The sequence below is a fragment of the Festucalex cinctus genome, chromosome 21 (genome assembly GCF_051991245.1).
Source record: "Festucalex cinctus isolate MCC-2025b chromosome 21, RoL_Fcin_1.0, whole genome shotgun sequence".
Classification (NCBI taxonomy): Eukaryota; Metazoa; Chordata; class Actinopteri; order Syngnathiformes; family Syngnathidae; genus Festucalex; species Festucalex cinctus.
The window spans coordinates 12,436,452-12,457,705 of record NC_135431.1 but is presented as its reverse complement, the minus strand read 5'-3'; the positions used below and the strand labels follow the sequence as shown (position 1 = coordinate 12,457,705).

The following is a 21,254-nucleotide window of genomic DNA, read 5'->3' as shown; positions in this document are numbered from 1 at the left end:
TCTCGTACTCGCATAATACCGACAAAGTATAAAGAGCATGAATTAAAAGAAATTTAAATATCTAAACAAGAAAAAAAATCTATGCTTATGTTATTGTTTGGTGTCCTTGCATGGTCCCTTAAAAGGCGAGATGTAATTCAAAGCGATTATTCTCATGCAAAATATAACCTTGTGTTATGTGACATTTCCCTTCATATTATAGTCCATTGAGAGGTATTTCAAGAGGTTTCATCGTCCTTCATTTTTTTTCCAGATTATGTGATGGAAGTATAGTCTAACATGGCGCTTTTATATTTTTTTGCATTTCATTGAATAAAAATAAATGTTTACAAAAACATGCCGTCCTAATAGTTTATTTGAATACCGTATACGTTCGTAATAACAAAAAAAAAAAAAAAGTAAAACAATTTGACATTTTCTGTTTCAGTGACTGAGAAGGGTCCCCGAAGTCCCACTTTGACCTCCGCGACGAGCGAGCAAGTAAATCAAGTGAGGTGAGAATTAGTTTTTGCAATGCTCATTCAGACGTAAAAATACATGTAGTGTTTTAAAATGTTGCTTTTACATTAAATTCTGCGCTTTTTAAAAGGTTTTAAATTGTCTGTAGGATGCAGGAATGGCACGTTTCCCAAGTATTTTAACTTAAAAAAATAAAAAAAATAAAATAAAAAAGCCATTCAGTAGATGGAAAATATTCCTGACTCTACGTTAACGTTGGTGGTATATTGGTTATAAATGTGATTTATATTACTGACAATGTTATTCCATTATTATTTTTCTAATAAATTTTACTATCTGTTACCAATTCATATCTGGCGCTCATAAAATGGAGCAGTGTAATATAAAATTACGACTGTTTATTTTCTCCTCTAATAATAATAATCGCGCCGTGGTTAAAACTGCATGTTTCGTATTTTTCCGTTTGCGCAACTTGTGATTAAATGCAGACGACAAGAAGCAGATTAACGCAATCGTTTTTGTACAAGTCTCTCCAAAGGTATAGCTGATGACTTCCGCGTTTTGCTCACCTGCGCGTGCGTGTTCCGCCAATCAGTCGCGTAAAAATGACCGGTGTGTGTGTGACAGCTTGGAGGCGCGCGTGTGAGGCAGACGCGTGCCGGTGCATGCGCTCTTCTGTCTGTAAATGGGCCTTGACGGCGCGTGCCAGCCTGCAGGCCCTTCTTCGTACGTTTTTATATTAAGGCAAAAAAACATCGTTGCAACACAAAATGAAAGGATATGTAAATAATATTAATGCAGGAAATGCAAAATTCAATATGTACTTAATCGTCATTTGTTGCAAATTTATTTTCTTTTGAGTATGATGCCATCATTACACATTTTGATAATTATTACATTTCGGTTGCCTTTTTTAGAGGGTCAAAAATATTAGAAACCTTCATCGTTATAATTCAGTATAGCAGCATAACTTAAAATACATATCAGTAATAATTGAACTGTCAGTGCAAATTATGCAACTCAATCAAATATTAATATGTTGAAAACACAAACAATTGAACGACTGAACACTATCAGTAACTATATAGATGTTAGTAATAATTGACTTGCTAAAACACATCAATGATCTTTTTTTTTTTTTTTTCAAGCACATCTGCAATAAATGGTCAAAAACGCACAAGAAGAATAATTAAAACTCGTAATTGTCCGTAATAATTGTACTGGTAAAGTCATGGATCCATAATAACTTAATGGCTGAAATATGTCACTACTTGAACTGAGTATATTTCTGTAATAAATATGTCAGACTTGTGCTATAGCACAAATCAATAATTACTGAAGGACTAAAACAGAAAACAGTGATCATTGTAGCACTAAAGCACCAATCAGTAAGAATTATTGTATGGTACTCAATCACAAATCAGTTATAATTTAATTACTAAAACACATCGCAGTAACTACTAAGTAATGACCATGTAATAATCAAACTACTAAAGTGTCAATATGTAACCTACTAAAACACATCAATAAAAAGTGAAAAGTGCCCAAGTACATGTCAGTAATCATTAAAATACAAAAACACAAACCAGGAATAGGTTAGTTATGAATTACAAATTGGTAGTTATTTAGGACATTTATTTAATTTTTAGTTAGGAAATTTTTAGTTACTGAAACAGTACTCAGTAATAATCAAAGTGCTCAAGCACAAATCAGGAATTACTGAAGTAAAACACATCAGTAATAACTGAACTATACTAAAGCATATATCAGAAACAATTGTGACACTAAACAGCTGCACAGATGCTGCCTAGCCAAAAATATTAACATCTTTATTAGCAAAATGGATGCTTGTTCTGCAAAATATTACTCATATGTTTTGCTTTTTTTTTTTCTATTCAAAGCTATTTTTTTATTCTCTGTGTTTGTGTGTGATGAGCTGCAGATGTTTGCTTTTTATGATTGTTGTTATTTTTACATTGTGGTGAGCGTTAGCCTCATTAGCGCGTGTGCGTGCGCGTTAATGGGAGGACGAACTATCAGTCTTAGCATGTAATAAATGTAAGCGCAGTTCGAATGTGTGCACCTTTTAGCAGCTCATTATGTGGCTGCATTCAGGAAACTATGGAGATGATTACACACGCGCGCACACACAAAGGCAGCAAAAATGGCGGCATTGACTAAATTAGGATGTTGATTTTGTTTTTATGACTTGAGCAAGGTGAGGTTGGAAGTTTCCCCACACCCAATAAAAACAACACCTGCTTGCTTGTTCTTGAAACAGGCCCATGATGTCATCCTGGGTTGATAACTAGAAATATGACGGTTAATAATCTCATATATCCAGCTAATTTCCCTGCCAAAGCATGTTCTGGATGGCCAGTGGACAGTTGAGGTTTGGCCTCTCATCTGAGCAGGCTTAATCAGTTCAGCCTGAAGCTTGCTGGGATGACAGCCCAAACCCATGACAACCACAACAGTCCACTTGCCATATTTGCAATCTTCTGAGATGATAACTAGAAATGTGTTGTCATACAAATCCCAAGTATAACACTCCCAGCATCCTCCACTTGTTTATAATAGTTTGTGTTAAAAACAAACAAACAAACAAACATCAATTTCTATGTCTTTACTGCAGACTTTTTTTTCTGCTGAAATTGCAACTTTTTTTAATCAATACTTTTTGTGGTTTCATTTAAAAAAACAAAAAACAAAAATCATCCTTATAAACAACTTTTTCGCCCTCTTTTTTTCCTCCCAAATTTAAAAATGTTTATAAACACTGTTTTTCCCCCAAAAAATGTTTGTATTAAAATTAATAAACATTTATAATAAAATAGTGACAAATGTCTTTTTTTTTTTTTTTTTTTTTTTTAAATCTCGTGAAATTGCACCTTAGTCTCAAAATTTGAGCCTTTAAAATAACTTTTTCCCTCACAAATATGTCCATTGTAAAACTAGTTATTTATAATAACATTTATAATTCTTTTTTTTTTATTGCATTATTCTAACTTTTTCGGAGACCCCCCCATAATATTAAAGTTGAATTCAAGTTAATTTTTTCTTTATAATATGTTCCATGCATCTACACACGGCATTTTGAATAATTTTGTGGTTGTGGAATATGAGTTAAGCAGCAAAATCCTCCTGTTTTTATCCATTTTAGTTGGCGGCCATTTTGTCACTTGCTGTCGACTGGAAATGACATCACGGAACGTCACATGACTCAACCCACAAAACAGGTGAGCCATGATTGGTCAATACCTGAGTTTCAACCACTAACAGTCATATTTTTCTGGAACATAAAAAAAATGTCGTGAAATTTAAGTGTTCAATCTCTTTATTCTTTTGAAGAAAAAAAAGTTAAGCATTTATAAGAAATCTTGCTTTTGCTATTTTTAGAAAAACTACCAAAGCTCTTCTTTTGAAGGAAGCGTGCGCGCCCGTAGCGCTGCTAACACTGATGATGATGTGAAAATCACAATCTTAAAAGAAACATCTGCAGCTCGTAATTGAGCTTTTGGGGGACGGGGGGCACACGTGCGTCTTAAACAACACTTATTTTCATCCCGTTTCTTTTCTCCAACGCAACTGGAAGCATTTAAGCGTCTTTTTTAATCAAAGAACAAAGTCATAAAATATTCCGAATTGGCCGCTAATCCCGCCTTTCCTCTCACTATAACTAGCATTTAGCGCACATTGAAGGAATGCCGTTTTATTGGTGTGTTTAGGGCGTAAAAAATGTGCACAAACACGTACCGGTTTTTATTACGACGTGGCAAAAAGAGGAAAGAAAGTGTTCCAGTGTTTCCCTCGCCAGTTCCTATTTTTACCTTTTTCTAATTGGTAGTAATGACTCTATTTTAATGGCAATATGAAAGCCACACAGACGCATTGCATGTGTTCTCTTGACTAGCTCGTACCTGACACAGCCGACAACGAGGCACTCTTAAGCAGCCATGCCAGCCCATAGCACTGGTTCACATATGCTGGTTGGACTAATTTTCATTCTTCTATCTTTCCCTGTGTGACATACAAACAATCACTGCCAACAACGAGGCACTCAAAAGCAGCCACGCTAATGGACTATCCGAAGGTGTTGGCATACCTAGCTAGCTAGCTAACAGCAAGAATTTTACGAAAACTGCATGAACCCATACTTAATACTTTTCAGCATAAACATATATTTTGACTTTGACGCAGCATATTTCGTGAAGAAGATCAATTTTTCCTTCAAAAATGAGAACATTTTGCATGAAAAAATGTCAAACAATAGTCATATTTTACAGTTGTATTTTACAGCATGTTCTTCAGTATTCTAACTTAATAGTTTAGCCTTAAAATGGCTGCATGCTGTTTGTCCTTGAGCACATTTCAGGTCTTTGTTGTCCCACCCAACAGTTTGACCTTCTCCCTCCCTTTTTTTTTTATTTTTATTTATGTTTTATTATTCCTTTCACGGCTTATTCCCATTTGTCGTCATTACCGTAGTTGCACCCTGACCATCACTTTTTTTTTTTTTCTTTTTTTAATGGGCCCACTGGACATTTTTAAACATGAAGCAAACACATCAATGATGTGTTTGGGTGTCTCCCACTGTTTAAAAAAAAAAAAAAAAAGAGAGAGAGAAAAGTTTTTTTGTTACTTTTTTCTTCGAGGAATTGTTCCAATACGTTACAACATACACTGTCATTTAAAGGAGGCTTTCACAAAGGGGGATTATAAACTTAAGGTTACGAACATACAGTGGACCCCTGCTATTCATGGGGGATGAAGATGGGGCCCGCGCCACAAATAGCAAAAATCCATGTATTGTATAACTGACGACCACTGGAATTGTAAGGGGGTGAAGTCGGGGGAATCACACTTTTTTTTTTTTTTTTTTTTTTTTTTTACATTCATAAACGTCTGATATGTATTTTCCATGAAAGAGCAAACACACACACACAAAAAAAGAACAATTATTGGGGAAAAAAAATCTGCGAATAGGTGAATCTGCGGGTGTCATACCACAATGATGTGGCGTCTACAGTACATCAAAATGTTTTAGAGCCAAAATGTTTGTTTATAAAAACTAAACAAAACAAAAAACAAAACTTTGTTCTTTCCCAGGGAAAAAATGTCATACTTTAATTAGGAAATAAACAGGATTTATGTGAAGTCTAGTAGAAATTTTGTGAATATTTTGAGTAAAGAGTTGAGCGTAAACAAGAAGTCATTTTACAGAGAAAGATGTTGCAATTTTAGGGGTGGGGGGAATGTATACTTTTATGTAAATTAAATCATAATTTTGTGAAAGCAGTCATAATTTTGTCAGGGAAAAATATCTGAAATATTTTGTCATGTTTTTGCATTTACTGGCTTTCATTGAGCTTTGTTTCAATCTTTTTCGATGTTTTTTTTTTTTCTTAAAGTTTAAAAATTAGGTGGGTTTTTTTCTTAAATGAAAAGAATTAGCATAAAAAAAATTTCTTCTTCTTCTTCAAAAAAAAAAATAAATAAAATGAAATACATTGTCTTTTTTTTTTTTTTTTTTTGAAAAAACACTTTTTCCCTTAAATTTTTTTTAAGGGAAATTAAATTGAAATTAATACATTCTCCTTTTTTATTTTATTTTTTTAAATTAGGTTTGTGTGTCTTTAAAATAGTAAAAAAAAAAAAAAAAAAGGTTAAATAATATAAAAAATGTGAGCAAAGGTCTCCTTTCTGTGCCTTGTCTGTTTTAGCTTGAAGACTGAAACGTTTCTTTCCTTTTGGTTTTGTCCTCGGTGATACAGCCTCGGGCGAGAAATGTGTTTTTCATCCAGCGTCTCTTCCTCCCTCTTCCCGGGATAACGGGGGTCACAGCATGGAGACCCCCGATGACTCCACACCTGGAACAACAACGCCCGGAATATCCGCTCGCCGTGCGCGTCTGTGTGTGTGCGTGCGTGTGTGCGCTAATCCTTCTTCGACACCTCTTCAGGCCTTAAACGAGCCCTGGAGTGCACCGAGTATGAAACACTTGAGGCGTTTTTTAGCATCTGTGTGTGCGTGAGCAGGCGACGCGGCGCTGAGATGTGATTAATAAAAGATGAGTGCAGGGGAAGTCGGGGTGTTTGGATTCCGTCTTTACGGGATGAAAGACTGGTGAAAGGGGGGGGAGTGAAGCTGGGGGGGGGGGGCCACAACTGTGAAACGGGCCTTCGAGGGGGGGGTGCAACAAGTGATGACAATGAGAAAATATTCCCATCCGCCATCTTTTGATGCTTGCGGCGCGTCTGTCTTGTTAAAAGTAGTGCTGCAAATAGAGTGGAAAAGATGCTGACTGCTGAAGGATGCACTTTGTTGTGTCATAGTTTTCCAAATTATGACTTTTTTTCTTGAAATACTTCTCAGGTAACTAGTTTCCTTGTGTAGGCCTACTAGTTTTACCAATGCAGCATATACAGAATCTACATAACCATAGTTATAACTTCATATGTAGCTGTGGCTATAAAGTTAAGCGTGGAGAGTCTCTGTCTCCAAAATGCACAGGTGTAGTCGGTGGATGATGCAATCACTCCAGCCAACAGCCTCTGGCTGTTTCACCTCTTCATGGCAGTCTTAGTCTTCCTTGACAATTCCGCCATGTTTTTTGTGGTTCAATAGAGAAGCATCGAGAAGTGTATATTGCATGCGGAGTCTCAAAAGTCGATACAGTGTGGCAGTTTTTCCATTGCAGTACGTCATTAGATGCTTGGTGCTCAGTCGCTTCGTTTTTTTGCAATTTTGCAATTTGCGTGGTGAGGTGGATCCAACTCATTAAAAAAATAAAATAAAAAATTACAAATTTACTGTCAGATTTAAAAAGACATGTATTTTTATAAATATATATTTATATAAAAATAATTATATTTAAAAAAATCTTTTATTCTCAATATATCCAGCCAAATGTTTTGTAAAATCACTATTTTTTGCCAATTTTTTTAAAATCATAAAATAATCTGAATTATGACTTTGTCCCTCCTATATAATTTATGATCCTCATTTTTTACAGTACAGTGTATCTTTTTAATTGTCACTCAATTTTAGGAATTAGAAAAATACTGTATCAATGACTAAAAGATGCAGCCATATTTCTATTAGTTTAACATTTTTTCCACTTTAAAAGTATGAATACAGAAAAAATTTGCCATTAATCATCAGTTAACTACTGAAGTCATGCGATTAATTACAAATAAAAATTTAAATCGCCTGGCACTGCATATATATATATATATATATATATATATATATATATATATATATATATATATAATTATTATTATTTTTTTTTAATCCTCATTAGGTGTCGCATTGTGTGGATTTTAGATTTTTATTTTATTTTTTTTTCGGAAAATCACAAGTTTCCTCCCATTTTTTCCAATACTGACTTTTTCCTACAACAGTATTTCAACTTTTTCATAAAGTTCCTACTTTTGTGTCACAATAAGTTTCACAAGACTTTGTTTTAGTAAAACAATTGTTTTTCCCCCATCAAAATTTTGTAAAATGTTTTACTTATTTCTTTGAAAAGTGTGACTTTTTCTTTCTTCTTATTATTATTAAATTATTATTTTTCCCTGTGTGTTTTTGTGGCTGCCAAGCTGTACCACAGCAGCTCCACGTTGGTGTCTTAAAGCGCCGCTGGCAACCTGGCAGCATGCCGCTTGTCCAGATGCGTTGTAATTTTTTTTACAGCCTGCGCATTCATCCATTCACCACCATTTCATCTTCAAATAAACTTCGACGTTGCTGAGTGGTTGGCGCGAACGTCTCTTGTAAATGATATAAAAGATGTGGAATTTACAAGGAATATGCTTTGGAGAGGAACGTTTTTCTGTATTTCTGATTTCATTTGGCTCGTTGTGTGGCGATTCAAAATCTGCATCTTGTTAGTAATGGACAGAAAAGTATTGAGACACAGCTTTTCTTTAATCAAATAATGCAACGTTTGCAAAGATATGTTTGGTGTGGAAGAATAAGGCTGTTAATTAAACACCTTGATGTTGATGGGGGATGTCCCGATACTTTTTTACCAGGAAGTCTTTGAAAGATTAGACTCGGCAGCGCTGGTGTTTGTAAGTTGGCGCGGACATCACACGTCGCGTTTCTTGACTTCACATAAAAGTTGCACACGCGACAATAAAAAGCATCCGAGATTGCACATGAAAGCGGACGGAATGCGAGGAAGAGGACGAGGAGGAAGAGGAGGAGGCTGGCTCCACATGCTAACTTGTGTGTCCACAGTGGGACCACCGCTTCAAGTTGAATTTCTTCCTCGTAGCTTCATCTATTTAGAAAATCAATTTTGACTATTGAAAATAATTGAAATAATCCATTTAATATCCCTAAAAACACATGTTTTATGTTTGTAATAAAGACAAATAATACTCTAGTATAATTTTTGAAAAATCATAAAAGTTAAGAAAAAGTGTACACTACCATTGACTGCTTTAGAGTGCCTCATTGTTAGCCTTGAGTGCGTTTCAGACGGGTGTGTCTCCTTACATGTTATTTGTTTACATCATCATAAAGTGACTCTTCTGTCTTCTGATTGGCTTTCAGGAGTTTTGTGGAGTCGCCTGTTGCTTGGTGGGTTTTTATTTGCAACGTTTTGGGCAAAAAAACATCCACGTTCCGCGTTAATGAGAGGAGATCTCTGCAGGTAACTTCCTCTTCCCCCCTCCTTCCTCCTCCATCTGGTTGGACTAAACAGCAGATTAGCACATTAGCACGGCCAGCTGCCACCACAAGAAAGGCCTAAACGCGACACGTCGGATGACTCGTTACACACCCACGTAAAAGTTGCCTTAAAATTCAAGGCAAGGGTTCGTTTAACACCTGGTGAAATTTTGCACCAAATGTTGCTTTTGCAAAATACATGAATTTTCATGTTACAAAAAAGTTTCCATAATGTGCATTTTTAGAAACAGCATTACATAACTTTTCATATTTCACATCGACCATACCATCGTTGCTACATTTTTTTAATTACATTTTTTAGCTTTCTGCTCCAAGATTTTCCTGAACAAAATATTTGGTATTTCACATTTTTTTCTATGTAATATATTAATTTTATGTATCTATATTTGTATTTATTTAATGATTTGTAAATACAATACAATAAATAATATACATATATATTTCAGGTAAATTACAAAACTACATTTTCAGTGTTTTTGCTTTTGTTTTATAGTTTTTTGGTTTTTTTTTTTTTATTCTTTATTTAATTTGTTTACATTTTTTTTGAAATATTGTAATATTTATTTTCCCCTTAAATTTTATGGATTTTTTTTCAAATATTTGTGCCTGTTTTTAAAGTTTGATATTTTTATGAAGTTTTATTTTTGATATGTAATATTTTTTTATATATTTCGTATTATTTTATTACAGTATATATAATTCTGTCTTTGCAGTAGAGTAGATCGATAGTCGTGTTGTCTTTCTTTTTTTATTTTTATTTATTTTTTCATTTGTTGGTTCCTTTACAGGATGATAATGAAGTATACTATAGGCTAGTATTATTTTTTGCCATTGTGGCTTTTCCTGAAATGTGTTTCTCCGGCTTCCTATTGGCTAAGACCGCCGATGTGGCGTCACCTATTGATTTGTCATGCTCCCAGCAGCATGCAAATGCCTTTTCTTTGCAACTATGTTGTTCAATAGCTTTACATGCACAAGCTGGTCTTTGTGGCGCACATAAGCATAGTTGTGCGACATTTTAACAGCCTGATTTTTGCCAGCCAACGAGGTGTGCTATTAACAACATAACACGTGCTTAATGAACACACGCACTAATAAGGGAGGATACGCTTTCCAGCGTGGCGTTCACACACAAGCTCGTTTTTACGACACAAGTCACAACAAAGGCGCCGCGGTGAGAGAGGTGTGCCGGAAGTTTCTGATAATAATCCTCTCTAATTCAATTTCCTGTGCGTGTGCGTGTGCATGTACTGTGTGCGTGTTCACAACCCTTGTTAAGTAACTTCTTGATGTTTTTTTTGTTTTGTTTTTTTCAGCAGTCCTAACAGTGCCGATGACCCAAGAGAGACGCCATGACAGTACATTGAGACCCTCATTTTCCAGGTACCACATTGAAACTCCTATTCAACAACGAGGCTCGCTTCCACAGACTAATTAAAAGTTAGCAATTGGGAACAGATCGCTCGCACACAAACACACACGTGTTTGTGTACTCCCACAATGCAACACACATGAGGGCTAATGAGCTAGTGGGGAAAAATCTTAAGCGGCCGTCCCATCAGTGAACAGGTTGTAACTCGGAACATAATCTGTGTGTGTTTGTGAGACACGCACTGTTCCAGTATGTTTCCTCTCCATAAAAAGCAACACTTAGCACTTCATTGGCATTGAGCACTTGCGACGACATTTATGCAGCAGAAGCACACTCGCAGGTGGGATTATTTAGGGGCTTGTTTTTAACACGCTATTAGAATCCCTGACCTCCATTTACAATCCAAATTCTTACACTTGTTTGATGAAATTGTTTGTTTTTGTTTTTTTGCACATTCATTCGGTGTATTTGGACGTGTGAAGTTTCCGTCCAATCAGATTTCAGCCTCTTTGTGTTGCCATGTCAATCTAATCTGCGCAGAATCACTTCTAATGTTAAAGCAGTAGAAGTGTTCTTTAACCAATCAGATTCTAATTTTGGCCTCACATGATGATGTCAGCATTTTCATGTCCTGTGATTGGTCAGAGCCAGCTGTTCAAGTAGCAAAGTCAATTGCAGGTGAATTCATGTCATTTCCATTCATCTCAACTGGGAAAGATGAACAGGACGAATTCAACTTGTGTCTCAAATGCATAACTTTATAAAAAAAAAAAAATAATGTTTCCCCTTAAAATAATTATAATGAGCGAAGTCACTAATGAGGTGAGCAAAGGAAGAGGAAGAAGGAGGGACTTGTTTGGCAGCAGTGCGTCGTTAGCAGGCCTTCTGAAAGCGCCTTCATTAAGCGGCCGATTATGTTCACGCGCCCGCATTGAAGCCGCGTGTCAATGGAGACATTTTCACCAACAAGCGGCCACTCTTGCTCGGCACAAAGTGGACTTTGACGCCGCCAAAATGAGCAGCTTGGCACCGGAATGTAACACTTCCCATTTGGGAAGCGCCAACACTTGATCACCTGTGAGCCACGTTAGCAGAGCCAGCACAAGCCTCCATTGGCTGGCAACAAAAAATGTTGAGTTTTGGGCCCTTTATAAATCATTTCTGCCAATATTATTGATTATTGGTTAGCCATTGCCCCCAGCTCATTCTACACAGACATGATTAGGTTTTTTTGTACTTACTTTCTCACACCAGCCACATGATTAGGTACACCTTCCTCCACATTATGGCTTTGAATACACACAGTCAATATTTTCTAGTGTCAAGCTTGTGAGGGCAAAACCAGCATTGTTGCGAATGTGGACACATATGCACAATGTGTGCGCATGCGTGCGTGTGTGCTGCCCGCTGCGCCGCTCCCCAAATTGAAATGTGAAAGAAACGTGTTGGAAGGTGATGACAAGAGTGAAGTGAACCAGTCATTTCCTGGCGGCCCGACCCACATGTGTCACGCACCCACACGCACGCACGCACACCCCCACACTGGTATGCATTAAACACACAACTCTGCACCACATTCTGCTTTAATAAGCATGTGTTCAATGCATACCAGTATGTGTGTGTGTTTTACTTTAATTGGGCTTTTTAGTAGGGAAACCCTGTAGAAGGTTGAAGAAAGCACAGTGGGTTGAGCCTCCTGTCACCACCCATCACACACGCGCACACGTAAACGCGCACAAAGAAAATACAAACATACTAGTACATATAAACCAACCCATACTATACATGTATGTACACACACAAATGTGCACTCATACTGTACTGCACAGCTGACCACAATGGCCGCTGCTTCTTCCTAGAATAACAAGGAAATATTCCCACCTCATCGCTCCTCACAATTTCCAAATTCCTTTTTCTTTGCAATTTTTTATTTTTTTATTTTTTATTTTTTTTTTTGGGGGGGGGGGGGGGGGGGTATTTTTGTAATGCGCACCAAAAGGAGGAGCCAAGACAGGAAATGACATCACATGCTGTGTTGTCAATTCATGTTGCGGAGATGCTATTAAATAAGTGCAGGTCTATTTGTTGATGACGCCATTGTGTAATTATGTGTCACAATATATCATCCACTGAAATGTTAATATGCTAAGTTGGCATCATGTGGACTGTCATTGAAAACGCGTAGCTTGTGAGCTGCACTGTGGCGCTCTGACCACTAGAGAGCAGCAGTGACACATCATCTGATTTGAGTCAACAGTTAGATAAGTGTGTGTGTGTGTGTGTGTGTGTGTGTGTGTGTGAGCGACCAATCAGAGCAGACTTTGCGTGTTTGTGTGTGTCACGTTACAACGTGTATTGGAGCATCCCGTGAGTGAGTACGACACACTGCAATCTGAGCCCTCGCAGACTCGCACACGTGGTGATGGAGTTCAAAAGCTCCACTCTGTTTTCCACTTAACATGATTGCACTCTCTAACCTTTTTCAATGGTTGATTTATGCACAAAAAAAAAGTGGTGTGCCGTAACAACGAGGCACTCTAAAGCTGCCATGCCCACCTGATATGCCGCCTTCCACACACAGGCTGTCAAGTCGGGCTTTAAAAACAAACAAACAAAAAAATCCCTCAATACCCTTCCACCTTTCTCACCGTAAGATGCATGCACTCACGGCAGACAACGAGGCACTCTAAAACTGACACACCAGCTGACTATCCTAAACAAAGATGTAAATTTGGGGGCGCAAGCTAGCTTGATAAATGCTACAAGGCACGATGGAGGTCAATAATAAAGTGTGTCATGTGACACCTTTTAGCCACGCCTCCACAAAAATCTGTGAATGTAGGTCACTGCTTGTGCTTACTGTGACGGATCACCACAGGTAAAGGAGCAGGTGCGAGTAAGAGCATCTGAGTGGTTACTGTGTAACTGTGAGAAAGTAGCGCTTGTGTGTGTGTGCGGGGGGGGGGGGTGACGAGAGGGGGGCGTAATTAGGGTGTCGCATGTCACCAGCAGACAAGAAGAGTTAATGATGCACCAGCGGCTCAGCAGGAGGCAGCTCCAACGCCGTCTCGCGTCTCTCCCCCGGGACCAAGCCCGGTGTCGCACCATGGGCTGCTCCGCGTCGCCATGCCGGGCGCTGCAGTGAAGGAGAAAGTGGTCGGAGGGGGCTCGGCCTTGTTGGCGGCCCCCTGCAAGGACCTGCTGAGGAGCTTCCCCCACACCAAGCGGGTGGGCGCCTACCTGGTGGGCAAGATGATCAACAAGGGCTCCTTCGCCAAGGTGATGGAGGGCCTCCACATCGCCACAGGAGAGAAGGTCACTCATGCGCACACTCTGCTCACTTTATTACAAACAAACAGTGGCACCTTGACGTAGATTATTATTTTTGTAATGTAAGTTGGAACACTTGTAGGTCAAGGGGTCGTTGTGAGGTCCATGGTTGCTATGCAGGCACGTGCACACATAACCACTAGGTGGTGCTCACCTGTCCCATTGCCTTTGATGATTTCTTCATTCATCAATATTCTATATTAAAAAATATTTTCCCTTTAAATTCCCCTCCCTAAAATAAAATTTTTCAGATAACTTAATCATATAAATCAAGTTTTAAATGACTTATCTTTTTTTATTTTTGTGTATATCAAAAACCTGCCATTTGAAAAGGGGTGTGTAGACTTATAGACAATAGCTTCCCGACACCTTGTTTGTTTTTTTTGTTTTTTTATCTTGGACACCTGCCCCCAAAATGTCTGTATGTGCCTGTTGCTATAGTAACAGGCAAACTGCATTTAGGTCTGATGACCTTTCACCTTGTTTGAACGCTGAAATTAGACCATAAAGTTTGTGTATCTATTTCGTGTGTTTCTGGTGCACAACTTCCAATATAAAGTTTTCAATTTATTTTTATTTTTTTAAATATATTTAATTGATTATTTAGTTATGTATGTTCAAGGAGACTCCTTGGTGACAATTCAGATTTTTTCTTGTTTTATTTTTGGCTCTATTTATTGTATTGTAATTTATATCAGAATTATTTATTTTTATTTTTATTTAATTTTAATTTTATTTAATCAGTAATCGTTTTTTGTTTTTTTTGTTTTTTGTTTTCCCGAGAGATGTATGCATGTATTTATTTAGTTTTATTTATTAGTAACTTATTAATTGAATTATTATACCAAGGATGATTTCCTTTAATTATAATTTCAATCGACCCACAACTTTAATTCCTGCTTGTATTTATTAGTTGGTATTGATATATATTTTTGGATTATGTTTTGTATTTATTTATTTCGACTGTAGTTTTCCCACTGCTGTTTCCGTTTAATTATGGTGACAATCCACACATGACCCACTTTTTTTTATTTTTTTTAATCATTTTTAATCATACTTACCCAGCTACTTACATTCTGACTAATTGACTGACTTATATGTTATATTTGTGTGTTGAGGTGGCCATCAAGGTGATTAACAAGAAAAAAGCCCGTCAAGACTCTTACGTGCAAAAGAACATGAAGCGAGAACCTCACATCCACCAGATGATACGACACCCCAACGTCGTCGTCCTGCTGGAGGTAACCAAACTTGTATACGCAATTTTTTCAAATTGGATCTTCACGGCATGTTTGTGTGCAGACCCTGGAGACGGAGAACAGCTACTACATGGTGCTGGAGTTGTGCGGCGGCGGCGACCTGATGGAGCGCATCTGCGACAGGAAGCGTCTGCCGGAGAAGGAGGTGCGACGGTACGCGCGACAGATCCTGTCGGCGGTGGCGCACCTCCACCAGCACGGTGTCGTGCATAGGTGACCGCACATGCACGTTGTATGACACTCAAATGCAGAAAAATTTGCGGCAGTGTGGGACTTGAAGGTGTGACTTTTGTGCGCGCACGCACACACGCACTCGCACAGAGTGTGCGCACCAGGACATGCTTTTAAGAGGTTTGGCTCCTTCAAAGGTGGGAATGTGATTACCAGGCAATGACCTCATCACGCTGCGCCGGCGCCATGATTCACACATCATCACGACATCACCGACTTCCTCTCTAATGAAGTCCCTCAACGATGGCCAAAAACACACACACACACACTGAGCCATGATTAAAATGGAAATAAATGGAAAATTTGCACTTCCCGCTCCCCCACGTTCACGAGGTTTACCGCAAACGTTTTTTTTTTTCCGCCTTCACCGCCACGTCTGCGATTTCCTCATTTCTTTGTCGTCCGTCTGGCTTTGTCTCCTCTTGTCGCCTTTTTCTCAGCATCTGCTGTTGAGATGAATGAACTTGAAAGGAACGCGCGCGACTCCCAGGCCGGATGGCGAGCGCAGATGTTCGTTTAGCCTGCTGGCTCTGGAACCTCTTTCTCAGGATGTCAAAATCCAAGTTGGCCGCTTAATGACCTATTAGGGTCAATTCAGAGATTTGTTTGAAGACAATTGGTTAAAACATGTGCAAGGATTAATCATTTTATAGTACGTATTTCTCACCATTTCAGCTTTCCAGATTTTTATTTATTTATTTATTTTGGAGTGGGGGGGGGGCAATGCTAAAACAAAAAAACACCCCCCATATAAGCACATGAGCACCTTCATTCACATACCAGTTAGCAGGTGCAATTGCAATGTGCTACATCCTGAAAATGCATCTCCCCTTCAGATAATTTATTGGTGTGGCCGCTTTAGAGTGCAACATTGTCTGCCATGAGTGCACACATGTCACAATGAAAAAGGAAGTGCAAGGTTGGAGGGGAAAAAAATTCTAAAAAAAAAAAAAAAAAAATAGTCCAAGTTGACAGTTAATGTGGACTTTGGGTTGGCGTGTCTGCTTTAGAGTGCCTCGTGGTCAGCCATGAGTGCATATATGCCACAGTGAAAAAGGAAGTGCCAAGTGGGAGGGGGAAAGATGTCTAAACAAAACAAAAAAAAAAGTCCAAGTTCACAGTCAGTGTGTGGACTTTGGACTGGCGTATCCGCAGTAGAGCGCCTCGTTGTCTGCCATGAGTGCATACATGTCACAGTGAAAAATGAATTGCTGGGTGCAAGGGGGAAAGATTTCTAAAAATAAATAAATAAATTGACACTCAGCGTGTGGACTTTGGGCTGGCGTGTCCACTTTAGAGTGCCTCGTTGTCTGCTGTGAGTGCACACGTCACTTTAAGTTCCAGGAAGGAGGGGAAAATAGTCTTAAAAAAAAAAAATAATAATTAAAAAAAAAAAGCCCAAGTTGACAGTTGTTAGGCCATGGTGTCCATGAAAGACATTTTAGGGCCTATTTCGCTATCTAGAATAGATAATTGGTGTCTCAATTCATGTGAAAGATTGACCATGAGAATATATCCTCAAAATATGACAATGAAAATATGAGACTCCAATCCTTGTGCTGCTTGTTTTGTGTCAGAGATTTGAAGATTGAGAACTTCCTGCTGGACGAGCACAACAACATCAAGATCGTGGGTACGTCTTCAAAGCACGAGAATTAACGTGAAAGTGTTTGGACGAAACGCATCACACTGGTGAGTTGTTGTTTTTTTTTCTACTTGCAGATTTTGGCCTGAGCAACACGCTGCGGTCGGAGTCTTTGCCTGCTGAGCTGCTCAGCACTCAGTGCGGAAGCCCCGCCTACGCCGCCCCCGAGCTCCTCGCCCACAAGAAATATGGACCCAAAGTGGACGTGTGGTCCATGTAAGTCATCAAGTTATCGCGCATACTGTAGTATCTGTGCGCTGGTTGCGTGCCTTTTAAGGGGCATTATCTCCTGAGTGACGTGTGTCCGTTGCCAGAGGCGTGAGCGTGTTCGCCATGTTGACCGGCACGCTGCCGTTCACCGTCGAGCCCTTCAACATCAAAAATCTGCACCACAAAATGGTGGACGGCGACATCGCACACATACCCAGTGACATCAGCAAAGGTCTGCGAGAACACCACTCACAAAAAGTCACACAGGATACATTTTCATGTTTTTTGTTTTTTTTAACAAAACAAACCAAAAAAAAACGCGATTAACAAACACATTTCAGATTGTTTGGCCTTGGGGGAGGTCTGCTCTCTCTCTCTACTGACTGACATTTGTCAGTTGTCCATCGAACAGGCGCGGTGACCTTCATGCTGTCTCTGCTGGAAGCCGACCCCGACAAAAGACCCAGCATCCGAGTCGCCATGGAAACGGCCTGGATCAACGAAGGCTACGCGAAGAGGCCGCTGCATATGGTCTTGCACCACAACAGGTACATGCACTATGCCGTGCTAGAGTCAGTTTTTTTGTTTTTGTTTAATCAGATTTCAGCCTCGAGTAATCAGTCAATCAGTTTATTTAAAGTGCAAAATCACCATGGAACATGGTCCCAATACATTTTTTCAATTTAAAAATAAATAAATAAATACTGCACAATGAAAACACGCACACATGTACTACACAAGAACATACAAACACATCCTCACTGTATTTTTCCTTTTGGTTCCCTTGGAGAAAATCCCCCCCATTTATTGCATTGTTGGTGTGAGTTTTGTAACGGGAGATCATTGACCAGAAGGAAATTGAGGCAAATGAAAATTGTTGTGGTCGTCGGCGTGACAGCTTTTGTGTATTAAAGTGTAACTTGAAGGCTTTTATGGAGCCGTGTGGAAATGTCATCACGGCCAACCTCGCCTGGAGGTGATGCAAACACGCCCCCTAGTGGCCGCTGGGAGCCGTCGGCTCTGTCGTGACATTGTATTGATATTCTCGTGGAGCAAAGTGCGGTAGTTTGAAACAAGAAAAGTGTTTACAAATGAGGATTGTAGCACATTTGCATGCCCGCATATTGTTTTGCTTTGTTTTACTATTTTTGGTTTCTAGAGTAACGTGATACTGGTGGTAGTAAGAGATGGATTAAAGTCAGACAAGGAACAGCTCACAATTGCTGGTTAAACAAATGAGCAGAGAAAGTGCTAGCGTAGCAATCATAGCATGCGGCTGCTTGCAGGCTGCGCGCCGAGGACATGGATGCGTCGGTGATGGCGTACATGACCAACACGCTGGGCTACTCCACCTCGGAGGTCACGCACACGCTGGTCCAAAACCGGCCCTCCGCCATCATGGCCGCCTACCACTTGCTGCTCGCCAAGGTCAAGAGGAGCCGCCCGAGTGTCAAGGTCAGATCGCAACTCGGACGGTTCGTCTTGCTGAGTTTGTGGCCAGTTGTTTAATCAGTCAGATAGCAAGCTAGTTAGTTGCTTATTTAATTAGTCAGTGCATCAGTCAGTCAGTTTGTTAGTAAGTTGATCACTTAGTCAAATTGTCAGTTGGTTAACCGTAAGTTTGTAAGCTTTACGTTGCTCCGCCTCCTGTTAGAGTGATGCCGTCAAGGAGAAAAAGACGGCAAGCAGACAAATGGCAGAGCGGCGCTGCGGTGGGGTCAGACGCCAACAGCCGCCGCAAGGACATGATGATGATGATAATGATGATGAGGATGATGATGATGATGATGATGATGAGGATGATGATGACTTTGGAGCGGCGTCTTCCTCCCTCCACCCTCTCAGACCATCACCGTCACCAGAGGCCACTTATGAGGATGACGCCATTATCTTGGATGATAAGGAGACTCTGCTTCTTCCTGATGGTATCATTAAAATATGTATTTTAAGAGGGGGGAAAAAAATCTACCATAATTTTAGATTTTTTTTCTCAAAGAGAACTATATTATATTTTTTAAATGGTTTCAAAGGTATTGAAAATACTTTAATTTTACATAAAATTTGCAGATAGAAAGAAATGCAACTTTTTGGAGGGAAAAAAATGTAAACTTGTTTCACAAGAGATTTTTTTTTTTTATATATATATTTTTCCTTATTTTTAAGAAAAAGACATTTTTCTCAAACAGTGAATGATAATCTTTTTTTTTTTTAATGAAAGAAAATCGAACTTTTAATATAAAGAAACGTTAAAAAAAACTTAAATGAGTCTTTTAAAATCTTTTTTTAAATCCTCGAAAAATGTCTGTAGACTAACTTCTAAAAAATGTTTCAATAAAATGTTATTTTTATCATGTTTAGCTTAAACTACTTTTTTTTTTATAAGAAAATGTTCTAAAGAAATAGTTTACATTTTTTCAATAGGGTGCTTATTAAAGCGTTTTTTTTTTTTGTTTTTTTTTTTAAAAGCTTTTTAGTTATCTTAATAGAATCTTTTTAAAAACAAATGTTTATTTTTCCCTATATATGACAACTTTTGCAAACATTGATGCTAATAATAACAATGTTGATGTTAATGATGGCAATAATTTTCCGTGAATCTCCTTGTAGTGTTGCGGCCAAAAGAGCAAGTGGTCCACCTTTCTCCTCCCAAGACCGCCGCATCGCACCTGTGTGACTCCGCCCCTTGCCCCGCCCTTTCGCCCGCCGAGCCAATCGGACATAGCGGTGCCTCGAAGCCCGTCCGACAGCTCATCGGGGCCGCGCGCTCGGACGGCGGCGGGGCTCCGATGGAGGCTGTCCTGAGGAAGAGCGTCGCTTCTCCCAGAATGCACCTGGAAAGCACGCAGAAGGCTCCGCCCACCACGCTTCCACGCCTGTGCAATCCGGAGCCGAAAGACGGGCGAGGCGGGAAGGTCTCATGGGTCCCGCCCAGCCAGCTCGAACCCTCCGGACTCCGAATGAGCGGGTCCCAAACTCCCGCCTTTCCCTTGCAGAGACACAATTTGGCTTTGAAGGGAGGGAAGGTGACGGGAACGAAGAGAAGCTCCGTCGCGAAGTTGCGCTCGACGCCACGACGGCGGATGAAGGAGCTCAATCTGCCGCTGCTTCCTGCTGCGCTGCAGCGGAAGACGGACCGGAAGCTGCGCAGCTTGGAAAAAAAAGTGTCCTACGGGGCCAGGGCTGGACTGGCCGTCGAGCACAGCAGGCACATGCCCGGTGGGAAGTGCTTGGAACCTCTCACCTCTCATCTTCTGGCTCCTCTCGATGCAGAAGTTCAGCGGCTCTACTCTGAGCCCCTCCTGGATAACTGAGCTTTTAGTAGGTAGAGACGCATCCTGCCTCCGTTATGGCTCTCATACTAAAATCTCAGAAAGTGGACAAATTTGCCAAGTCCACTTCACCCAACAGTTTTGTGTCGTGCTGCTCATATAAAAGAAGGACACAGGAAAAGGCGTAAGATGGACAAAGCTGAAGTGCCCAAATATTCCAAGTTTCCTCATAACACTTTTTTTTTTTTTTTTCCAATGGAGCCAAAGTCATAAGCTTAAGCACAACCGAAATGTATGTTTATGTACAGCACTTTATAAATAAAGTTGAGTTGAGTTGTGAGGAATAAGCGGTTCGGAAAATGGATGAATGAATACTGCAACCCCTAATCTGAATTTTCCACTCATCTTCGACCTTCCTGTTTTCTCTTTCAAGCTTCAAAAGTGTGTGCGTGCACGTACAAAGTAACGCGCACAGAGTACACACAGTATCTCATAGCAGGATGAATTATTGAGCACTGTGCTAGCACGGCTAACAACAAAGTCATGTCGAGGCCACACACGCATACTAAACATACGACATGTCATAAAAAAAATCTGACTAGGAAAAGCGTTTTTTTTTTGGGTTTTTTAAGTGACTATGTATGGTATTGTGCTTTTGTTGTTTAAAAAAAAAGAATAGAAAAAAAAACAACCATGTAAAGTAAGGCGTTTTTTGTTTTTTGTTTTTTTTTGTTTTTTAAGTGACCATGTATGGTCAGGTGTTTTTGTTAAAAAAA

At 39.4% G+C, this 21,254-nt stretch overlaps 1 protein-coding gene across 8 annotated transcripts in view; it reads left to right on the top strand.

The window, feature by feature from the left end:
* LOC144010708 (hormonally up-regulated neu tumor-associated kinase) overlaps positions 1 to 20,954 on the top strand; it is a 70,890-nt gene extending 49,936 nt beyond the window's left edge. For 4 of the 8 annotated variants that reach the window (XM_077511145.1, XM_077511144.1, XM_077511143.1 and 1 more), the window contains 14 exons: positions 428 to 494; positions 3,623 to 3,698; positions 9,025 to 9,124; positions 10,479 to 10,545; positions 13,544 to 13,849; positions 14,983 to 15,105; positions 15,167 to 15,336; positions 16,932 to 16,987; positions 17,077 to 17,215; positions 17,314 to 17,441; positions 17,607 to 17,757; positions 18,496 to 18,664; positions 18,864 to 19,134; positions 19,817 to 20,954. In XM_077511145.1, coding sequence (XP_077367271.1) covers positions 13,661 to 13,849; positions 14,983 to 15,105; positions 15,167 to 15,336; positions 16,932 to 16,987; positions 17,077 to 17,215; positions 17,314 to 17,441; positions 17,607 to 17,757; positions 18,496 to 18,664; positions 18,864 to 19,134; positions 19,817 to 20,520 — 2,100 coding nt within the window. In that variant the 5' untranslated portion in view covers positions 428 to 494; positions 3,623 to 3,698; positions 9,025 to 9,124; positions 10,479 to 10,545; positions 13,544 to 13,660 and the 3' untranslated portion in view covers positions 20,521 to 20,954. Of the gene's footprint in view, positions 1 to 427; positions 495 to 3,622; positions 3,699 to 6,348; positions 6,373 to 9,024; positions 9,125 to 10,478; positions 10,546 to 13,543; positions 13,850 to 14,982; positions 15,106 to 15,166; positions 15,337 to 16,931; positions 16,988 to 17,076; positions 17,216 to 17,313; positions 17,442 to 17,606; positions 17,758 to 18,495; positions 18,665 to 18,863; positions 19,135 to 19,816 lie in introns of those variants that run through there. The other 4 variants (XM_077511142.1, XM_077511148.1, XM_077511147.1 and 1 more) reach the window with 4 other exon arrangements.
* The last annotated feature ends 300 nt before the right edge of the window (positions 20,955 to 21,254 follow it).